Below are 21718 nucleotides of genomic sequence, written 5' to 3'. Positions count from 1 at the left end.
AACAATTTTCTTTTGTAAATGAGATCCTATTAATTGGATGCATTTAAAATGTATGTGATTTTACCTTTTACATTCTCTTTAAATGCCTCCAAAAAGTAAAAGAGGAAGTCTGATTTAGAAGGAGTTCTACTTTTTTGTTTTGGGTAACAAATTATGTGCCGGTCTATCACATATAATACATTTACGTTTTTGGTTGTAAGTTAGCATGACAAAATGTGGATTATTTCAAGGGGTGACTATGAATACTTTTTCAAGGCACTGTACCTTGATTACTGAAGGCCTCTTTCACACTTGTGTGACCTCAAAGTCACGCAATTTTTTACCGCGTTTTTTGCCGCGAAGCAATGCCTATTACATTTTTCTGTTTGTGCCCCCCAAAATTTTTTTTATCACCAGCCGCCACTGGGTCTAACTAGATCATGAACAGTGTGTGCAACTGTTTCAGGGGGTAGATTTGAGAGAGCACTGTTTTTCACAAGGAGTTTGTTTGCTAACAAGAAGTTTTACTGTCTCATATTATCACTGTTTTGCAGTTCATGAACATCGGATTCTCTGATTACACATTTTAACTCACATGGGATAATTTGGACACTTAATAATGGATACTTACTTAGGGGGTGATTTACTAAAGGCAAATAGAATGTGCATTTTGCAAGTGCATTTTCTTAGTAAATTAGGTAAAGCTACAATAAAGAATACCCAATCCCATTCAAGGAAAATAAAAATTAAAAAAAATGAATTTTTGCTTGCACATGACTGGACGATGGTAGTCAGCAGAGCTTCCCATCATTTACTAAACTCTGGTGCAAAGTGCACAGGCTACTTGCTTTTAGTAAATAAACCCATTGTTTTAATTCTTACTTTTTAAGCTTGTTTATTATTTTGTGATTGATTTATGTTCTTGTATTGTATTTTTACACAAGTGCTGGAGAATTGTTTTTTTCCTGAATACCGCTGCACTAGCCTATAAAATTTTTGTAAGAATATACATTTTATGAGTTATGTTTTAAGGCTCATCCGTGGGAACATAATGACAATGGGACTGGTAAAATATGGTCCTAAACCTATCCTAGATAGACATTGTGAATATATCAGGTTCTGAATCCAGTGAGTTTCTAATTGGAGCAACTGTTTGTCAATTTTCCTTCCCCTATATTAGGGGGTTCATGTTCCAAAGCATGGAAACAAATATAATTGGGGTCATAATGGTGGTACAAGCCCACAAACCGATTAATGGGTGAATCTATCTTCCCATTGGAGATCAAATGGTCATACATACAATATGTCTCCAAAAGGGGTGTTTGGTTTTGTCCATATAGAAAGCATGACATTAGCAAATCATCAAGAAAACCACGCCCACACCATTTGACAATCAATTTGATAACTAATTCGTTTGATACTAGGGGTGACAAACAGTTGATCCAATTAGAAACTCACTGGATTAAGACCCTGAGGGTCACTATTAGATCCTAATGAGATAATCTTAAATGTTTTCTGTGAGCAATTTCAGAATGGATTGTGAGGATCCAAAGAATAGATATTTGGAACCCCCAACAATTTAACCATATTGAATCTGTACAATGTTAGGTTTACCTTATTTTGCCTTGGATTAATGTACAGTGGAGAAATTATTTTATTTTTGTCTAAAATGGAATGTTGTCCTTATTTATATAGGCTTTTTTTTGTTCTCTTTGGGTGTTTTTGTTATTTTCAGTTTGTCTTTATTTTTTCTTTTCACTTCATTTTATGTCAGTCTCACATTAGATTGTTGAATTGTTCATGGGCTATTGTATGTGTGCGTATGATGTATGGAACTCCAGTATTTAGTGTTATGACCACGTAAATCTATAGTCATATTAATTAGAACAAATACTGTAACACCACATTCTTATTGGCACAGGGACGTTTGTTTCCACCCATTCTGCTCTGTGCGCTACAGTTGACATACTTTTTTTTGTCCTTTCCCCTTCCCGTTTGTTTTTTCACCTTTCTTTTTTTCTTTTTTGATTGAAGCCTTTACCTGGACCCAGGATGGGTGCTTGCTGCCCCTTTTGGTGTAATGCATCTGGTCGCACACTGGCCACTTGGTAATGGGTGGCCGGGTAGACCTGGCATGGGGGTATGCACAGCAACATCTTTGATGTAGCACCTGAGCATGCCTGTGACATGCTGACTTGAGCAGCATCCATATTTTGCTATCCCCTGTATGGAAAGGAAGGGCGTAGGGGGGTGTGGAGTTTTGGCTGCCATTATATAACTGCTTAAACTAATAACACACAAAGAATGAAATGTTGCCATGTTTTTATTGAACACACCATGTAAACATTCACAGTGCAGGTGGAAAAAGTATGTGAACCCCTAGACTAATGACATCTCCAAGAGCAGATGGAGTGAGATGTCAGCCAACTGGAGTCCAATCAGTGTGATGAGATTGGAGGTGTTGGTTACAGCTGCCCTGCCCTATAAAAAAACACACACCAGTTCTGGGTTTGCTTTTCACAAGAAGCATTGCCTGATGTGAATGATGCCTCGCACAAAAGAGATCTCAGAAGACCTACGATTAAGAATTGTTGACTTGCATAAAGCTGGAAAGGGTTATAAAAGTATCTCCTAAAGCCTTGCTGTTCATCAGTCCATGGTAAGGCAAATTGTCTATAAATGGAGAAAGTTGAGCACTGCTGCTACTCTCCCTAGGAGTGGCCGTCCTGTGAAGATGACTGCAAGAGCACAGCGCAGACTGCTCAATGAGGTGAAGAAGAATCCTAGAGTGTCAGCTAAAGACTTACAAAAGTCACTGGTAAATGCTAACATCCCTGTTAGCAAATCTACAATACGTAAAACACTAAACAAGAATGGATTTCATGGGAGGATACCACAGAAGAAGCCACTGTTGTCCAAACAAAACATTGCTGCATGTTTACAGTTTGCACAAGAGCACCTGGATGTTCCACAGCAGTACTGGCAAAATATTCTGTGGACAGATGAAACCAAAGTTAAGTTGTTTGGAAGAAACACACAACACTATGTGTAGCGAAAAAGAGGCACAGCACACCAACATCAAAACCTCATCCCAACTGTGAAGTATGGTGGTGGGGGCATCATGGTTTGGGGCTGCTTTGCTGCGTCAGGGCCTGGACGGATTGCTATCATCGAAGGAAAAATGAATTCCCCCATTTATCAAGACATTTTGCAGGAGAACTTAAGGCCATCTGTCTACCAGCTGAAGCTCAACAGAATTTTAGAACTGTTGGGGTCTGAAGGAGAGGCCAAAGTCTAGGATTACACCTAGCACCCTGACATGAGCAGAGGGACCAATGGATGTGATGGATGTGATCTCAATGATAAAGTCATGGGGGGGGGGGGGGGGAAACATTACAATCTCAATTTTGGAAAGATTGAGTCTGGGGAAGTGGTGTGACATCTATACTGATATGTCACTTAGTAGATTTGTGACACGTGAGGGAATCAATGGGGTGAGCTGAGGAGTAGAGGTATAGATCTGAGTGTCATCAGCGTCGAGGTGGTTTTGAAAGCAACGGTAGTTTATCGACTGGCCCAAAAGAGGCGTAGAGAGAGAATAGAAGGAGCCCGAGGATGGAGCCTTTGGGTACCCCAATAGAAAGAGAAAAAAAGCAGAGGAGAGAGTGTTGTCTGTGATGCTGAAAGTACTCTGAGATATGTAAGAGGAGAACCAGGAAAGAGCAGAGTACAATGGAGTGAAGGTTATTGAGGAGGAGCGGGTGATCAACTGTGTCAAAGGAAGGAAAACAAGGGGAGTCGGGACTTTAAATGAGGTTACAAAAACTTTTGTATCTCCATCCCTAATATAAATATGAAAAAAGGGGGGATTTGGGACTTTGAATGAGGCGTGTAATTAACTGACCATTGACTATACAGAAAAAATATAAGATATATGTGTGTGCATACCCATCCAAACAAAAACATGAATTGGTACACATGTAAATTGATTTATTTGTATGCACAAGTTGTAACATCATAGAGAAAGTATGTATCATACAATGAATCCCAATGACCAGAGCATAAAAAAGGAATACAAATACATGTCCAAATGGAGTATAAAAACAACATGAGAAACAAAGTGTAACAAGATAGTACATAATTCATAGAAATTGCATCATAATTTCTCTACGCGTTTCGTGTGTGTAACACTTCCTCAGGAGCTGGTGCAAATGATTAACTATAAAAAATGAAACATCATTAAATCACAATGCATATAGTAGTATACATGCCCATTGGAGAAAAAGTATTAATTGTATCGGGTTGCTTACAATGAATTGAAGCTGTTGCCTCAAGGGACTCGCCAAGGAAAGGTCCCCAGTATACCATCTGCCCCGGGAGCTGAGGGAGCAATCCCAGGCATGCATAAGGGGCGAACAATGGAAGTGCAGTGACAGAATCTTGATGGTTGGAAGAATGGTAAACATCTCAATAATCATCCGATATAATATCTAGAATTGGGTTAAATATATATATTATAATAATTTGTATATTAAATTATAAAAAGTGGTATAGTAACCAATTGTAGAGTAGAAAAAATTGATGAATACCAAAGTAAGGAGAAAAACCCGAGTGGCAGACCCAACATGGAGTGTCCGCATAGTGTGTACATGCTGAAAGTGTCAAAAAGACATGCGAGTAAAGCAATGAATAAAGTGGAATGATAGTGAGGATGAAGTGAGTATAAAGCATCGCCAATGACCCAAAGTGAGAATTGTAAAACGAAGTGGTAAAAAATAAGATGAAGTGAATAGTAGTAATGGTGAAACCAGCGTGGGAAACAGACCCCTGTTCCAAAGGGTAAAGAGACATTTGAGAATAAAGGTGTAAGATAAAGTGAAAAAGATCGGAAGTATTACCGGTTGTAGCTCAGTGCCTTCAATAAATGATCAAATGAAGAGGTGAAGAGTTGTTGCACACAGACGCACACCGGGAGAGCTCCCAGCGTCACGCAGCCACTCCAGAGAGGAAGCACCGGCGACTGCTAGCTAGATGCCGAGCAGAAGTCGGTGCCTCGTGGAGGAATGTAGATGGTATGTCAGCGCGCCGGTCAGACAGCCAAACCAGTGGCGTCTTAAACCAACACAGAAGGGGCGTGGCGCCGATGCACCGCGGCCAGACCCGCCCCCACCCCCCCATCACAAGGATGAAGGAGGAAGGGGTGGAGGGAGGCGGGAGCGCATCGCAGCTCCCGGGACAGACAGGAAGAGGAGGAACAACCAATCGGCAAGTCCCAAGAGAAAAAAGTGACAATATGCCCTGAACGAGACCTCTATCAGAATAATAATAGTATATAAATTGTATAGATAGCAATAGTAATTATAATGATATTATAGTTGCCGACCCCATGTGAATAGGGCCATGCCCCCTGAATGTGACAAAAGCGTTTGTACTGGTACAGGGTTAGTAGTAACCGACCCCAATGGTCCACAGGGTCAGCCCCCTGAATGTAACAAAACGTTTGCACTCATACAGGGTATGGTCAAGAAGATCGCACGCCTCCATCCCTGATAATTGGAAGGAAAACAAGGGGAGTCGGGACTTTAAATGAGGTTACAAAAACTTTTGTATCTCCATCCCTAATATAAATATGAAAAAAGGGGGGATTTGGGACTTTGAATGAGGCGTGTAATAAACTGACCATTGACTATACAGAAAAAATATAAGATATATGTGTGTGCATACCCATCCAAACAAAAACATGAATTGGTACACATGTAAATTGATTTATTTGTATGCACAAGTTGTAACATCATAGAGAAAGTAGGTATCATACAATGAATCCCAATGACCAGAGCATAAAAAAGGTATACAAATACATGTCCAAATGGAGTATAAAAACAACATGAAACAAAGTGTAACAAGATAGTACATAATTCATAGAAATTGCATCATAATTGCTCTATGCGTTTTGTGTGTGTAACACTTCCTCAGGAGCTGGTGCAAATGATTAACTATAAAAAAGGAAACATCATGAAATCACAATGAATATAGTAGTATACATGCCCATTGGAGAAAAAGTATTAATTGTATCGGGTTGCTTACAATGAATTGAAGCTGTTGCCTCAAGGGACTCGCCAAGGAAGGTCCCCCGTATACCATCTGCCCCGGGAGCTGAGGGAGCAATCCCAGGCATGCATAAGGGGCGAACAATGGAAGTGCAGTGACAGAATCTTGATGGTTGGAAGAATGGTAAACATCATTTGAAGATCAAATGATCTTCATTTGATCATTTATTGAAGGCACTGAGCTACAACCGGTAATACTTCTGATCTTTTTCACTTTATCTTACACCTTTATTCTCAAATGTCTCTTTACCCTTTGGAACAGGGGTCTGTTTCCCACGCTGGTTTCACCATTACTACTATTCACTTCATCTTATTTTTCACCACTTCGGTTTACAATTCTCACTTTGGGTCATTGGTGATGCTTTATACTCACTTCATCCTCACTATCATTCCACTTTATTCATTGCTTTACTCGCATGTCTTTTTGACACTTTCAGCATGTACACACTATGGGGACACTCCATGTTGGGTCTGCCACTCGGGTTTTTCTCCTTACTTTGGTATTCATCAATTTTTTCTACTCTACAATTGGTTACTATACCACTTTTTATAATTTAATATACAAATTATTATAATATATATATTTAACCCAATTCTAGATATTATATCGGATGATTATTGAGATGTTTACCATTCTTCCAACCATCAAGATTATGTCACTGCACTTCCATTGTTCGCCCCTTATGCATGCCTGGGATTGCTCCCTCAGCTCCCGGGGCAGATGGTATACGGGGGACCTTTCCTTGGCGAGTCCCTTGAGGCAACAGCTTCAATTCATTGTAAGCAACCTGATACAATTAATACTTTTTCTCCAATGGGCATGTATACTACTATATGCATTGTGATTTCATGATGTTTCCTTTTTTATAGTTAATCATTTGCATCAGCTCCTGAGGAAGTGTTATACACACGAAACGCGTAGAGCAATTATGATGCAATTTCTATGAATTATGTACTATCTTGTTATACTTTGTTTCATGTTGTTTTTATACTCCATTTGGACATGTATTTGTATACCTTTTTATATGCTCTGGTCATTGGGATTCATTGTATGATACCTACTTTCTCTATGTTGTTACAACTTGTGCATACAAATAAATCAATTTACATGTGTACCAATTCATGTTTTTGTTTGGATGGGTATGCACACACATATATCTTATATTTTTTCTGTATAGTCAATGGTCAGTTTATTACACGCCTCATTCAAAGTCCCAAATCCCCCCTTTTTTCATATTTATATTAGGGATGGAGATACAAAAGTTTTTGTAACCTCATTTAAAGTCCCAACTCCCCTTGTTTTCCTTCCAATTATCAGGGATGGAGGCGTGCAATCTTCTTGACCATACCCTGTATGAGTGCAAACGTTTTGTTACATTCAGGGGGCTGACCCTGTGGACCATTGGGGTCGCTTACTACTAACCCTGTACCAGTACAAACGCTTTTGTCACATTCAGGGGGAATGGCCCTATTCACATGGGGTCGGCAACTATAATATCATTATAATTACTATTGCTATCTATACAATTTATATACTATTATTATTCTGATAGAGCTCTCGTTCAGGGCATATTGTCACTTTTTTCTCTCGGGACTTGCCGATTGGTTGTTCCTCCTCTTCCTGTCTGTCCCGGAAGCTGCGATGCGCTCCCGCCTCCCTCCCCTTCCTCCTTCATCCTTGTGATGCGTGGGTGGGGGCGGGTCTGGCCGCTGCGCATCGGCGCGACGCCCCTTCCGTGTTGGTTTAAGACGCCACTGGTTTGGCCGTCTGACCGGCACGCTGACATACCATCTACATTCCACCACGAGGCACCGACTTCTGCTCGGCATCTAGCTAGCAGTCGCCGGTGCTTCCTCTCTGGAGTGGCTGCGTGACGCTGGGAGCTCTCCCGGTGTGCGTCTGGGTGCAACAACTCTTCACCTCTTCATTTGATCATTTATTGAAGGCACTGAGCTACAACCGGTAATACTTCAGATCTTTTTCACTTTATCTTACACCTTTATTCTCAAATGTCTCTTTACCCTTTGGAACAGGGATCTGTTTCCCACGCTGGTTTCACCATTACTACTATTCACTTCATCTTATTTTTCACCACTTCGGTTTACAATTCTCACTTTGGGTCATTGGTGATGCTTTATACTCACTTCATCCTCACTATCATTCCACTTTATTCATTGCTTTACTCGCATGTCTTTTTGACACTTTCAGCATGTACACACTATGGGGACACTCTATGTTGGGTCTGCCACTCGGGTTTTTCTCCTTACTTTGGTATTCATCAATTTTTTCTACTCTACAATTGGTTACTATACCACTTTTTATAATTTAATATACAAATTATTATAATATATATATTTAACCCTATTCTAGATATTATATCGAATGATTATTGAGATGTTTACCATTCTTCCAACCATCAAGATTCTGTCACTGCACTTCCATTGTTCGCCCCTTATGCATGCCTGGGATTGCTCCCTCAGCTCCCGGGGCAGATGGTATACGGGGGACCTTTCCTTGGCGAGTCTCTTGAGGCAACAGCTTCAATTCATTGTAAGCAACCCGATAAAATTAATACTTTTTCTCCAATGGGCATGTATACTACTATATGCATTGTGATTTCATGATGTTTCCTTTTTTATAGTTAATCATTTGCACCAGCTCCTGAGGAAGTGTTACACACACGAAACGCGTAGAGCAATTATGATGCAATTTCTATGAATTATGTACTATCTTGTTACACTTTGTTTCATGTTGTTTTTATACTCCATTTGGACATGTATTTGTATACCTTTTTATATGCTCTGGTCATTGGGATTCATTGTATGATACCTACTTTCTCTATGATGTTACAACTTGTGCATACAAATAAATCAATTTACATGTGTACCAATTCATGTTTTTGTTTGGATGGGTATGCACACACATATATCTTATATTTTTTCTGTATAGTCAATGGTCAGTTGATTACACGCCTCATTCAAAGTCCCAAATCCCCCCTTTTTTCAACTGTGTCAAAGGCAGCGGAAAGCTCTAAGAGTATGAATATGAAGCAATGGCCATTGGTTTTAGCAGTTATTAGGTCAGTAGTGCATTTAAGCAGGGCATTTTTAGTGGAATGTTGTGGTTGGAAGGCAGACTGCTGGGAATCGAAATCAATGATGTAGCAATTCATACAGTTGGCGGGGAGGGAGATGTAGTAATTGTGAGGGGACTGGGTCCAGAGGACAAGTGAGATGGGCCTCAGAAAGGAGCTTGGTAACTTCTTCAGTGGTAGCAGGTAGCATGTTTGACCTTGTATGTTGGTTGGAGGAGAAAGCTAGACATTGGATATCTCATCAGCAATTATATCAATCTTGTTTTTTAAATGATTGGCAATCTCCTGGGCAATAGGTAAGTTGGTGGGTGGAGGCAGTGGGGAGTGAAGTAAGGAATTATTGGTAGAAAAGAGTTGATGAGAGGGTATTGATGAGAGTGGTGTAGTAGGTTTGTTTAACAGCATGGAGGCAGGAGTTGCATTCCAGAAGGGCAGAACTGTAGAGGGTGAAATCTTGCAGGGATTTCGTATTACACCATGCTTGCTCAAGAGCACGGCTCTTGAGACTTCTGGTGTGGTCTGTTTGCCAACATGCGAGGCCTAGTTCTGCATGTAGAAAAAGGAGCGATTGTGTCCAGGGAGGATGACAAGTTGTTGTAGACAGAAGTGGCCAGGTCTGGGCAGTAGGGATGATCGAACGGTTCGGGTCGACCATCGGTTCGGCCCGAACATTGGGTGTTTGAGGTTCGGCCGAATTTAGAACTTTTTGCCCAAAAAGTTCGGAATTCGGCAACCAGAGCTGACCAAAATGCAATGGGACAGGAAATGGGCTTTAAAAGCCTGTGATTGGACCAGAACCATTAGCAAAAGCCAATTGAGGGGGCAGGAGAATGCTAGGAATGTGATTGGAGTGACTAGGGGGTCCATAGTCCAATCATTAGTGAATACGCTCCCCAGTATATAACATAGCCCCCGCCAAATTCCTAGCATTCTTATACGGGACATGGAAGAGAGTGGAATGCTGTTCTGTTACTTCTGTTACAAAGTGTTACAAAGTGTCATTTAGCATTTATTAGGGTGAGGAAAGGGATATCCAGTGTAGTTAGAGTGCTCTTTTACACTTTAGTTAGCTTTAATTTATTCAGTTTCTGTAGGGAAAGTGTTAAGTGTAAGGGAACCGTAGTGTAGGGTTAACTGACAGTGACTGCTATGGCAGGGTGACCAAACCCTTCCATAGCAGGGTGACCGCTATAGAGAAAAGCTAGTTTCTCTCAAGTCACTTTCGCTTCTGTAATATGGCTTCGCCGCCGCCAGCATTCTTTTTGGCTGCATGCGTTGCTAGTGATTTTTTGAGCATGTTTGGAGTCAGACATGACATCTGAACATGTGTATAGGGGGTATATATACACACCCATGTCTGTATATATATATACACCTAGACATATATAAGTGTGAAAGGAGCAGAAAAAACTACTTGCGCTAATGAAATAATTAACACCAATATACTTACGCTCCTATCACACCTATATATGGCTAGGTGTGTATATACATATAAGTATGTGTGTATATACACCACTATACACAAGTTCAGATGTTTTGCCTGCCTCCAAAGAACCCAAAAAAATGCCCAAAAAAACGCTAGCGTCAAAAAAGAAACGCCCAGGTGTGTTGTTGCAGGCATTTTTGGGGGGTTTTTGGAGGCAGGCAAAACATCTGAACTTGTGTATACGGGTATATATACCACTATACACAAGTTCAGATGTTTTGCCTGCCTCTAAAGAACCCAAAAAAATGCCCCAAAAAATGCCTGCTACTAAACTGGCAAGGTGTGAAAAGCGGGAAGCAAACAACCTGTTCTATAATTGCACTAATACAAACAATCATTTTTTTTATGGTTCTGGACATGCTACAGAGCTGAAACTTCACAGGTACACCTTTTAGACCCCCCAGACACAAAATCACACAAAAAAAGTTCTTAAAAATTGTCATTTTTGATAGAGAGCCAATTATTGAAAAAAAAAATTCTTTGGATTTAGTATCTGGGGGGTGCTCTGTAGCATGTACAGAACCATAAAAAAAAAGATTGTTTGTATTTTGTCACTTAGAACACAGGTTGTTGGCTTCTCGCATTTCACACATTGCCGGTTTAGTAGCAAGCGTTTTTTTTGGGCATTTTTTGGGTTCTTTGGAGTCAGGAAAAACATCTGAACTTGTGTATAGTGGTATATTTACCACTATACACAAGTTCAGATGTTTTGCCTGCCTCCAAAGAACCCACAAAAATGCCCAGAAAAACGCTAGCATCAAAAAAAAAACAAAAACGCCCAGGTGTGTTGTTGCAGGCATTTTTGGGGGGTTTTTGGAGGCAGGCAAAACATCTGAACTTGTGTACACACACACATACTTATATGTATTTTACACTTAGACAGATATAGGTGTTATAGGAGTGTAACTATATTAGTGTAAATGATTTCATTAGTGCAAGCATATATTTCTGCTACTATCACACCTATATATGTCTAGGTGTGTATATATACCCGTATACAGAAGTTCAGATGTTTTGCCTGCCTCCAAAGAACCCAAAAAATGCCAAAAAAAAGCTAGCGCCAAAAAAAAAAAAAAAACGCCCAGGTGTGTTGTTGCAGGCATTTTTTGGGGGTTTTTGGAGGCAGGCTAAACATCTGAACTTGTGTATAGTAGTATATATACCACTATACACAAGTTCAGATGTTTTTCCTGACTCCAAAGAACCCAAAAAATGCCCAAAAAAACGCTTGCTACTAAACCGGCAATGTGTGAAAAGCGAGAAGCCAACAACCTGTGTTCTAAGTGACAAAATACAAATGATCTTTTTTTTATGGTTCTGTACCTGCTACAGAGCTGAAACTTCACAGGTACACTTTTTAGACCCCCCAGATACTAAATCCAAAGAATTTTTTTTTTTTTAATTTTTTTTTTCAATAATTGGCTCTTTATCAAAAATCTATCAAAAATGACAATTTTTAAGAACTTTTTTTGTGTGATTTTGTGTCTGGGGGGTGTAAAAGGTGTACCTGTGAAGTTTCAGCTCTGTAGCATGTCCAGAACCAGAAAAAAAAGATCATATAGGTGTAAAGGGAGGGTCCCACCATCCCTGCTCTACTGAAAAATTATCTTTTTTTCTGGTTCTGGACATACTACAGAGCTGAAACTTCACAGGTACACTTTTTAGACCCCCAGATACTAAATCCAAAGATTTTTTTATTTTTTTTTTTCAATAATTGTCTCTCTATCAAAAATGACAATTTTTAAGAACTTTTTTTGTGTGATTTTGTGTCTGGGGGCTCTAAAAGGTGTACCTGTGAAGTTTCAGCTCTGTAGCATGTCCAGAACCATAAAAAAAGATCATTTGTATTAGTGCAATTATAGATCTGTAATATGGCTTCGCTCTTTTCACACCTTGCCGGTTTAGTAGCAGGCGTTTTTTTAGGCATTTTTTTGGGTTCTTTAGAGGCAGGCAAAACATCTGAACTTGTGTATAGTGGTATATATACCCATATACACAAGTTCAGATGTTTTTCCTGCCTCAAAAGAACCCAAAAAATGCCCAAAAAAACGCCTGCTATTAAACCGGCAATGTGTGAAAAGCGAGAAGCCAACAACCTGTGTTCTAACTTCTAAGTGACAAAATACAAACAATCTTTTTTTATGGTTCTGGACATGCTACAGAGCTGAAACTTCACAGGTACACTTTTTAGACCCCACAGATACTAAATCCAAAGTCAAAATAAAAAAATCTCTCTTTTTTTTTCAATAATTGGCTCTCTATCAAAAATTACAATTTTCAAGAACTTTTTTTTGTGTGATTAATAGTCCCTGGGGTATGACCCAGAACCCTAGGCACTTTTTAGGGGCATTTATTGGGTTTTAGGGCTTCAAAATGGTGTTGTTTGATTACCGAAGTTCGGGTCCCATTGATTTCAATGGGGTTCTGAAATCCGGGCCGAACTTTCGGGAAGTTCGGATGTTCTGGCCGAACCGAACTTTTGAAAAGTTCGATCATCCCTACTGGGCAGGACAGGGGTGCAATTTTGTTGTAAAGGCAGTCAGTAGCAGAATGAAGAAGGGAGGGGTTGAGGTGGTGAAGGTTTCTAGAGATAACTGTTTGCAGGTTAGAGGCATGGAGGGGGGGGGGGGGTAGGAGACAGGGAGAATGTGAAACTGATAATGTTGTGATCAGAGAGAGGAAAATGGGTGTTAGAGAGCTTGCGGGGAGTGTAGAGGTAGGAGAATACAAGGTCGAGGGTGTTGCTGTGAGTGGTGTTTAACCTCCCTGGCGGTATGATTATTTCAGATTTTAGGTGCTGAAAGTGGTACTATTATTTTGCATGTAATTCTTAACCGGTTGCCGACTGCGCACAGTATATTTACTACGGCAGTCAGCCCCGGCCAGTCAGAGTGACGTAGATCTACGTCGCTCGCCTGTCACTGGGTTTTGAGCCAATAGCGGGCGAGCGCCCGCTGAGGCGCACGCCCACCTCGGCTCGTTCATGGAGGAGTGCGGGGGTGTGACCGGCTGACCCGATGTCCGCCGGTCACACTACGATCGTCGGTAGAGCGGGAGAAAGGCAGAGCAGCTTATGTAAACAAGCCGCCTGTCATTCTCCCTGTGTAAAAATGCAGATCAGACGGTTCTACATAGTAGATCTCTGTTTTTACACTAGGAGACCTGTCCCACTACAGTTAGAATCACGCCCCTAGGACACACTTGACCCCTCCCTCTCCAATACAGTTAACCCCTTCCCTACCAGTGTCATTTTTGCAGTAACAGTGCATATATATAGCACTGATTACTGCAGTAATGTCACTGGTACCCCCAAAAGTTTCAAAAATGTCAGTCAAGGGTCCGATCTGTCCGCCGCAATGTCGCAGTCCCACAAAAAAAATCGCAGATCGCCGCCATTACCCGTTAAAAAAAACACCAAAAATGACAAAAATCTTTCCCTTTGTTAGTAAACGCGATAACTTTTGTGCAAACCAATCAAAATACGCTTTTTGCGATTTTTTTTTTACAAAACATATGTAGCATAAAACAAATTGGCCGAAAATGTTAAAAAATTTTGATTTTTACATTTTTTTGGGGGGGAATTTCATGTAAAAAAAAGTGAAAAATATTGTTATTTTTGCAAAATTTACTCTCTTTTTTTGTTTGTAGCGCATGATCAAAAAATCGCACAGGTGATCAAATACCACCAAAAGAAAGCTGTTTGTGGGAAAAAAAGGACGTGAAATTCGTTTAGGTACAGCGTCGCACGACCGCGCAATTGTCCGTTAAATTCACGCAGTAAAAAATCGCAAAAAACCCCCTGGTCAGGAAGGGGGTAAAATCTTCCGGGGCTTAAGTGGTTAAGGACAAGCAGCCCAAACCAACTATTTACAACTATTTCTTCTTTATAACATCTCAGGTATGATAAAGTTTAAAACACAAAATTATAAATTAAAATATAATAAATAACTATTAACCACTTACCGCATACTAACGTAGGTCTACGTCGGTAAACTTTGCGGTAGTGTACCGGGATGATGCCTCTAGCTAGAGGCACCATCCCGGTACCGTGGTTTAGAGCCGACGGTTGGCTTTCCGTCGGTACCGACCGATGCGGCTCAGGAGCCGCTCGATCGGTACCCGGGGGGGCGGGAGGGGACGTCCCCCCCCCCTCCCGCCGCCTTCCGTGGCTTTGCCCGGGGCTCCCGTCCCACCGGGAGCCCCGAGCACCCAGCCGGCACATCCACTGGCTGGATGGAGTCCCGATGAATGCCGGAAATGGCATCGATCGGGTCTCCGATGACGTAACCCGGAGGCGGCGTCCATGACGTCACTTCCGGGTTACTGTGCTGCAAAAGGCGGCAAATTTGAAAAATGGCTGTATGCAAAAATGCCGTTTTCGGCGTTTTGCATACAGGGAAGTGTAGTGGAGGGGTCTAGGGTCTTTTAGACCCTCGATCCCTCCATAAAGTGTACCTGTCACTACATATTGGTGTCACAAGGGATGTTTACATTGCTTGTGACAGCAATAAAAGTGATCAGATTTTTTTTTTTTTTAAAACTTTAATAAAGTTAAAAAAATAAATAAAATAAATGGGAAAAAAAAAGAAAAAAATTTAGCCGCCCCCGTCACCGTTAGCTCGCGCACAAAAAAAAACGTATACGGAAGTCGAGCCGCAAATTAAATCGCTGTTCAAACCACACATGTGAGGTAGCGCCGCAATCGCCAGAGCGTGAGCAATAATTTAAAAAAAAGAGCTACACTCTAACTCAAAACTGGTAACCGTTAAATAAATTTAAAGCGTCGCAGATTGAGATCTCTATTGACCGTAGTTTGTCGCGATCCCACGGGAGGGCGCAATTTTAAGCCGTAACATGTTGGGTATCTATTTACTCGGCATGACATGTTCTTTCACAATATACAAAAAATGGGCTAACTTTACTGTTTAGTATTTTTTAAAATTAGTGAAATGTGATTTTTCAAAAATTTTCCAAAAAAATGGCGCTTTAAAGACCGCTGCGCAAATACCGCGTGATAAAGTCTTTGCTAAAAAATATATATAATGTTTGGGGGTTCTAAGTAGTTTTCTAGGAAAAAATACTGGTTTTAACGCGTGAACAAAAAGTGTCCGAAATAGGGCTGGGGCTTAAGTGGTTAATAAGTCAAACTATATATATATATATATATATATATATATATATATATATATATATATATATAAAAAACGTATATACAGTGGTGATCGAAAGTTTGGGCACCCCAGGTAAAAATTTGTATTAATGTGCATAAAGAAGCCAAGGAAAGATAGAAAAATCTCCAAAAGGCATCAAATTACAGATTAGACATTCTTATAATATGTCAACAAAAGTTAAATTTTATTTCCATCATTTACACTTTCAAAATTACAGAAAACAAAAAAAATGGCGTCTGCAAACGTTTGGGCACCCTGCAGAGTTAATAACTTGTACTGCCCCCTTTGGCAAGTATCACAGCTTGTAAACGCTTTTTGTAGCCAGCCAAGAGTCTTTCAATTCTTGTTTGAGGTATCTTTGCCCATTCATCCTTACAAAAGTCTTCCAGTTCTTTGAGATTTCTGGGCTGTCTGTCACGCACTGCTCTTTTAAGGTCTATCCATAGATTTTCAATTATGTGAAGGCCATGGCAAAACCTTCAGTTTACGCCTCTTGATGTAATCTCCGTGAATTTTGAGGTGTGTTCAGGATCATTATCCATTTGTAGAAGCCATCCTCTCTTCAACTTCAGGTTTATCACAGATGGCACCAAGTTACCATCCAAAATTTGCTGAAATTTTATTGAATCCATTTTCCTTCTACTTGTGAGATGTTCCCTGTGCCACCGGCTGCAATACAACCCCAAAGCATGATTGATCCACCCCCATGCAGTTGGACATAGGTTCTTTTCATTAAATTCTGTGCCCCTTCTTCTCCAAACGTACCTTTGCTCATTCCGGCCAAAAAGTTTGATTTTAACCTCATCAGTCCACAAAACTTGTTTCCAAAATGCATCAGACTTGTTTATATGTTCATTTGCAAAGTATAAACGCTGATTTTTGTGATGAGGATGTAGAAGAGGTTTTCTTCTGATGACTCTTCCATGAAGACCATATTTGTACAAGTATCTCTTTATAGTGGAATAGTGTACCACAACTCCAGTGTCTGCCAGATCTTTCTGGAGGGATCGTGCAGTCAAACGTGGGTTTTGAATTGTTTTTCTCACAATCCTGCGAGCTGTTCTGTCTGATATTTTTCTTGGTCTTCCAGATCTTGCTTTAACTTCCACTGTTCCTGATGACTGCCATTTCTTAATTACATTCCAAACAGAAGATATTGAAATCTGAAAACGCTTTGCTATCTTCTTATAGTCTTCTCCAGCTTTGTGAGCGTCAACTATTTTCAGTTTCAGTTTTCTAGACAACTGCTTAGAAGATCCCATGGTGCTGATTGTTGGGGCAAGGTCAGATGATTCTGGGCATTTAAAACCTTTGAGATTGACATCACCTGGTCTTCCCAAATGATGATTGAGAACAATCCATGACACTGGCAGGTCTCAGCCTTGCAAAGGGGGCAGTGCATGGTATAAATTCTGCAGGGTGCCCAAACTTTTGCAGACACCATTTTTTTGTTTTCTGTAATCTTGAAAGTGTCAATGATGGAAATAAAATCTAACTTTTGTTGACATATTATAAGAATGTCTAATCTGTAATTTGATGCCTTTTGGAGATTTTTCCATCTTTTCTTGGCTTCTTTATGCACATTAATACAAATATTTACCTGGGGTGCCCAAACTTTCGATCACCACTGTATATATATATATATATATATATATATAAAGTACAGTAAAACTGCAGGCAAGGGCACTGGGGAGGGCAAACTAAGGTCAATTTATTTTATTTAGTAATGTAATCCAATAGGATTACAATATATCAGTGTGTTTGTGTGTTTTACTTTTTGAATTTGCCGCTAGTGCCATCCCCCTAAAACGCGACGCTCGCAGGGAACGAAAGCCGAGGCACACAGCATCAAGCGGAAGATCCGGCCACCGTACGCTGCCGGAATACATCTCGGGATCCTGGGGACAAGGTAAGTAACCTCTTCCAGAATCCAGCGACTTCTCCCTGGTGGTACCCCGAGTGTGGCTCAGGGTTACCATTAATGGCACTGAAATTCCACCCCGAGCCACACTCGGGAATACCCCCAAGGAGGTTAAAAGAGAAAGTTGGGTTTTATAGTTGAGAAGTAGCTGAGGTGTTAACACTGACTGGAATGTGAAAGTCACAGAGGATGATAGCGGGTAATTCAGAGGAGAGAAAGTAGGGTAGCCATGCAGAGAAGTCATCAAGAAAGCATGACACTTGGTCAGAAATAGTGATAAGCAGAACACCCCCTGGTTTGGTTCGCACCAGAACACCGCGAACAGGGGAAAGGTTTGTTAGAACATGCGAACGCCATTGAAGTCTATGGGACTCGAACATGAAAAATGAAAAGTCCTAATTTTAAAGGCTTAAATGCAAGTTATTTCCCGAAAAAAGTATATGGGGGTCTGGGCACTGCCCTGGGGGACATGTACCAATGCAAAAAAAAACTTTTAAAAACAATCGTTTTTACAGGAGCAGTGATTTTAATGATGCTTAAAGTGAAACAATAAAAATGAAAATTTCCTTGAAATATCGTGCCTGGGGGTCCCCTTAATGTGCCTGTAAAGTGGCACATTTGTGCAATGTATGTAGCCTGCTGCAGCAATACTGATATTTCTAAAGGAAAAAAATGTAATTTAAACTTGCTTACGGCTGTAATGTATTGCCGGCACTACAGACAAAAAAACATGAAAAAAATGGGGTGGGGTGGGTGGGGTGGGTGGGGTGGGTGGGGTCCCCCCCAAAATCCATACCAGACCCTTATCCGTGCAAACAGCCTGGCTGGATAAGTTGATGGGGACAAGGGTCTCTTCCCGACAACCCTGGGCTGTGGTTGTGGGGGTCTGCGGGTAGGGGGCTTATCAGAATCTGGAAGCCCCCTTTAACAAGCGGGCACCCAGATCCCAGTCCCTCCTATGTGAATGGATATCAGGTACCCAAACAAAAACAAAGAGGCTCCTGAGTCTTCAGACGCCTCCTGCGTAATGAGCTGTTTGAGTTTGACTGCTCTTTTATAGGAATCTGACGTCACAAGTGCCCCATAATGCACTGCTCAGGGGCAGTGAATAAATTACTGACGTCATGTCAGAAGGGGTGGTGTCACCGTGTGGTGTCCCCGCCCCTTTCTTATAAAAGAGCTGTCACAGCTCCAGCAGCTCATTACACCAGAGGTGTCTGAAGAAGTGGGAGCGCTTTTTTTTTTTTTTTCTATTTTTCGGGTGCGGCGTCGGGCAACACTATTGCGAATGGATTTACAGGGTAGGCACTGTTGTGTCAGCCATAACTCACAGGGCCCGCCTTCTGAACTACAGAGGTGCAGCGAGGAGGAGTTTTAGGAGGTGGAGTCAGTACAGGAATCACTGCTTGCAGGCAGCAAGGTACCACGGGTAGTCATTATAGATTAAAAGGAAACAGCAAAGGAGAACCTGCAAAGCATTTGTGAAAAGAAATGGCCAGCAGACCGGCAGCAATCACAACATAAAAGGACATTTTTCAACAAGCCTATATTGAACTGTCATGAATAATTATTGTTTGTATTGCTATTACAATGCTGATGTTATCAAATAAAAGTGCATGCAATGACCATAGATCTCCTTTAAATCCTTTTATTTATAGGCACACTAAATCTGACAACATGCTTAGCAAATTTTGGATAATTTTCGATTAATTGGCTCAAATTCAAACCATGGGTGGCCATGTCGGCATCCTACCATCCGTCATCCTTCTATCTGAAGATTGTAGGAGCGGGATGGAAAATTGTCAGATGAACAGTGGCTGTATTCAATTAGATGCAACCATTCTTTGGGTATTCTTACAACTGCTGTAGCCAGCTCTCCAAGTACAATAGCCAGCAGGGGAAATTCCTCCATCCAAGCTATTCAGAATGGAATGGGGAAGCCACAGGGCATACAGTGTATGGCCAGGTTAAGTTTGTCTGATTTATTAAACTTGACATTACAATAAGGCTTTAATATTTTCTCATTGCTACTAAGAGTGCCTAAAATTGACAGCCACAATGTTTACAACATTAGGTGAATGTTTAGGTCATCCTAAGCTATCCAAGCTAATCAGAATGGAATGGGGAAGCCACAGGGCATACAGTGTATAGCCAGTTTAAGTTTGTCTGATTTATTAAATTTTACATTTTAATAAGGCTTTAATATTTTCTCATTGCTACTAAGAATTGCGTAAAAGTGACACCCACACTGTTTACAACATTCGGGGTATGTTTAGGTCATCCTAACACATAACTAAGTTCCGTTTTGTTGCTCTAGAAGGATTATATCCAGTGTTCACCATTATCTGTTCTGATTTGACTTGGGGTTTGCTAAGGCTAGGCATAAATAAACTGCTATATAAGTATTTGACCTTTCTCTAAAGCACTAAAATATATTAAATGCTAAGACTGCAAAAAAAGACAAACGTGGGATCCATGCAAGTGATCTGATTTTGGCAAATTACTGAGCTGTGAAGGATTATTTAAAAGTCGTGTTTTTGACATTTATTCACACAACGTCAATGACCTCAACATTCAGATGATGACATTTTTTCTAGCCTGCCAGATGATTAGCAAATGCTTCCATGAATTCTTGCCTTTAAGATATTATCTCATGAATTAAAAAAAAATGTAAATAAAAGGAATAGAATAATGTATAGTATATGTGTAGTTCAAGATCTTTGAAATCTTTTGTAAAATCTGGTTTACAGATGCATTCAATGTTTTGCATCATTATGCAACATTTAATGAAATAAAAAACAAATAATAATAATTGCAGAAAAAAAAATATTTTTGTTCCATTTATAAAAAATATATTTTTAGGCACATCTGTCAGTTACAATTATTGATATTTTATCCTATCAAATGTGATGCAGTCCTAGATAAAAAAAATGAATGTATAATAGCACAAGTTTAAATAAGAATTCTTAAAATGCAATTAACAATCCACAGAAAATGCATTTAGTACCTCACAAAAAAGTTATTTTAATTAAAAGGAAAAAAAAATATTTAAATTAATTTAAAATATGCAGCTATCGATACAACTTTAAGTAAACATTTTTTATGTAGAGTTAAAAATAAGAAATTAATACTAAAAGACACACTTTATAAGTGGAATAAAAATTGGAGTAAAAATTTAAATTTATGCTGAGCTCTGATTAAAGTTACTATGAACAATTTTTTTTTTCTCAACATTGAAACAATTATTGAATGAACCCATGGGATTTCACTTATGAGTAACATTTCATCTCATTCAATCAAATAATTTAATTCCAAACATTTAATCCTATCTTACCTGAGCCATCAGAGTCTTGTCACTCATTTCTATATGCTCTGTTTTATTTTTGCCATGGGAAGTCATTTTATAGACTTGTGTGATACAATAGACAACTAACAATTGTCTCTGAAGTATAGCTTCAATGTCCAGTGCAAGACCAAAAAAAAAAAAAAACGTCTAAACCCCTTAATTATTTACAGCAATCTCTACTTCTTTTCATGCACAAGTTCTCCTGTTCATTATTTTTGATTTTGTTTTTTGTTTTTTGCTCCTGTCCTTATACGTCTTGATTTGGCTAATGTTTATCAGAAGCATGTAAGTCAATTAATTGCTCAGCAAAGCTTTTTTTTCACCTCTCAATGCAAGATTATTCATTACACTGAAACAGATATAATGTCTGTTCTATATCTATATATCGACCAGAAGTTTAACCACGAATGAAATACTAATGGCTTTTCTATATCTATGTGATGACTACAAGTACCATCACTAACGCAAGTCTAAGGGCCGGTTCACACCAGAATCGTACAGGAACGCACATTCCTGTGTGATTCCTGTGCATTCCCCTGCAATGCAATTTTCAGTCCAAATATTAGAAGACCTGAAATTGCACCAGATTGCAGAAAAAGTAGCATAGAGTTGT

General features: G+C 39.9%; 1 protein-coding gene across 2 annotated transcripts in view; it reads right to left on the bottom strand.

Annotated features, from left to right (window-relative positions):
• Positions 1-21162, bottom strand: part of LOC309553665 (solute carrier family 23 member 2-like) — a 419408-nt gene extending 398246 nt beyond the window's left edge. For both annotated transcript variants that reach the window (XM_082254993.1, XM_082254994.1), the window contains exon 1: positions 21094-21162. In XM_082254993.1, coding sequence (XP_082111119.1) covers positions 21094-21159 — 66 coding nt within the window. In that variant the 5' untranslated portion in view covers positions 21160-21162. The remainder of the gene's footprint in view (positions 1-21093) is intronic.
• Positions 21163-21718: the final 556 nt, after the last annotated feature.

The sequence above is a fragment of the Pelophylax lessonae genome (genome assembly GCF_965119305.1).
Source record: "Pelophylax lessonae genome assembly, chromosome: 4".
NCBI classification, from domain to species: domain Eukaryota; kingdom Metazoa; phylum Chordata; class Amphibia; order Anura; family Ranidae; genus Pelophylax; species Pelophylax lessonae.
This window is presented reverse-complemented; position numbering and strand designations above follow the sequence as displayed.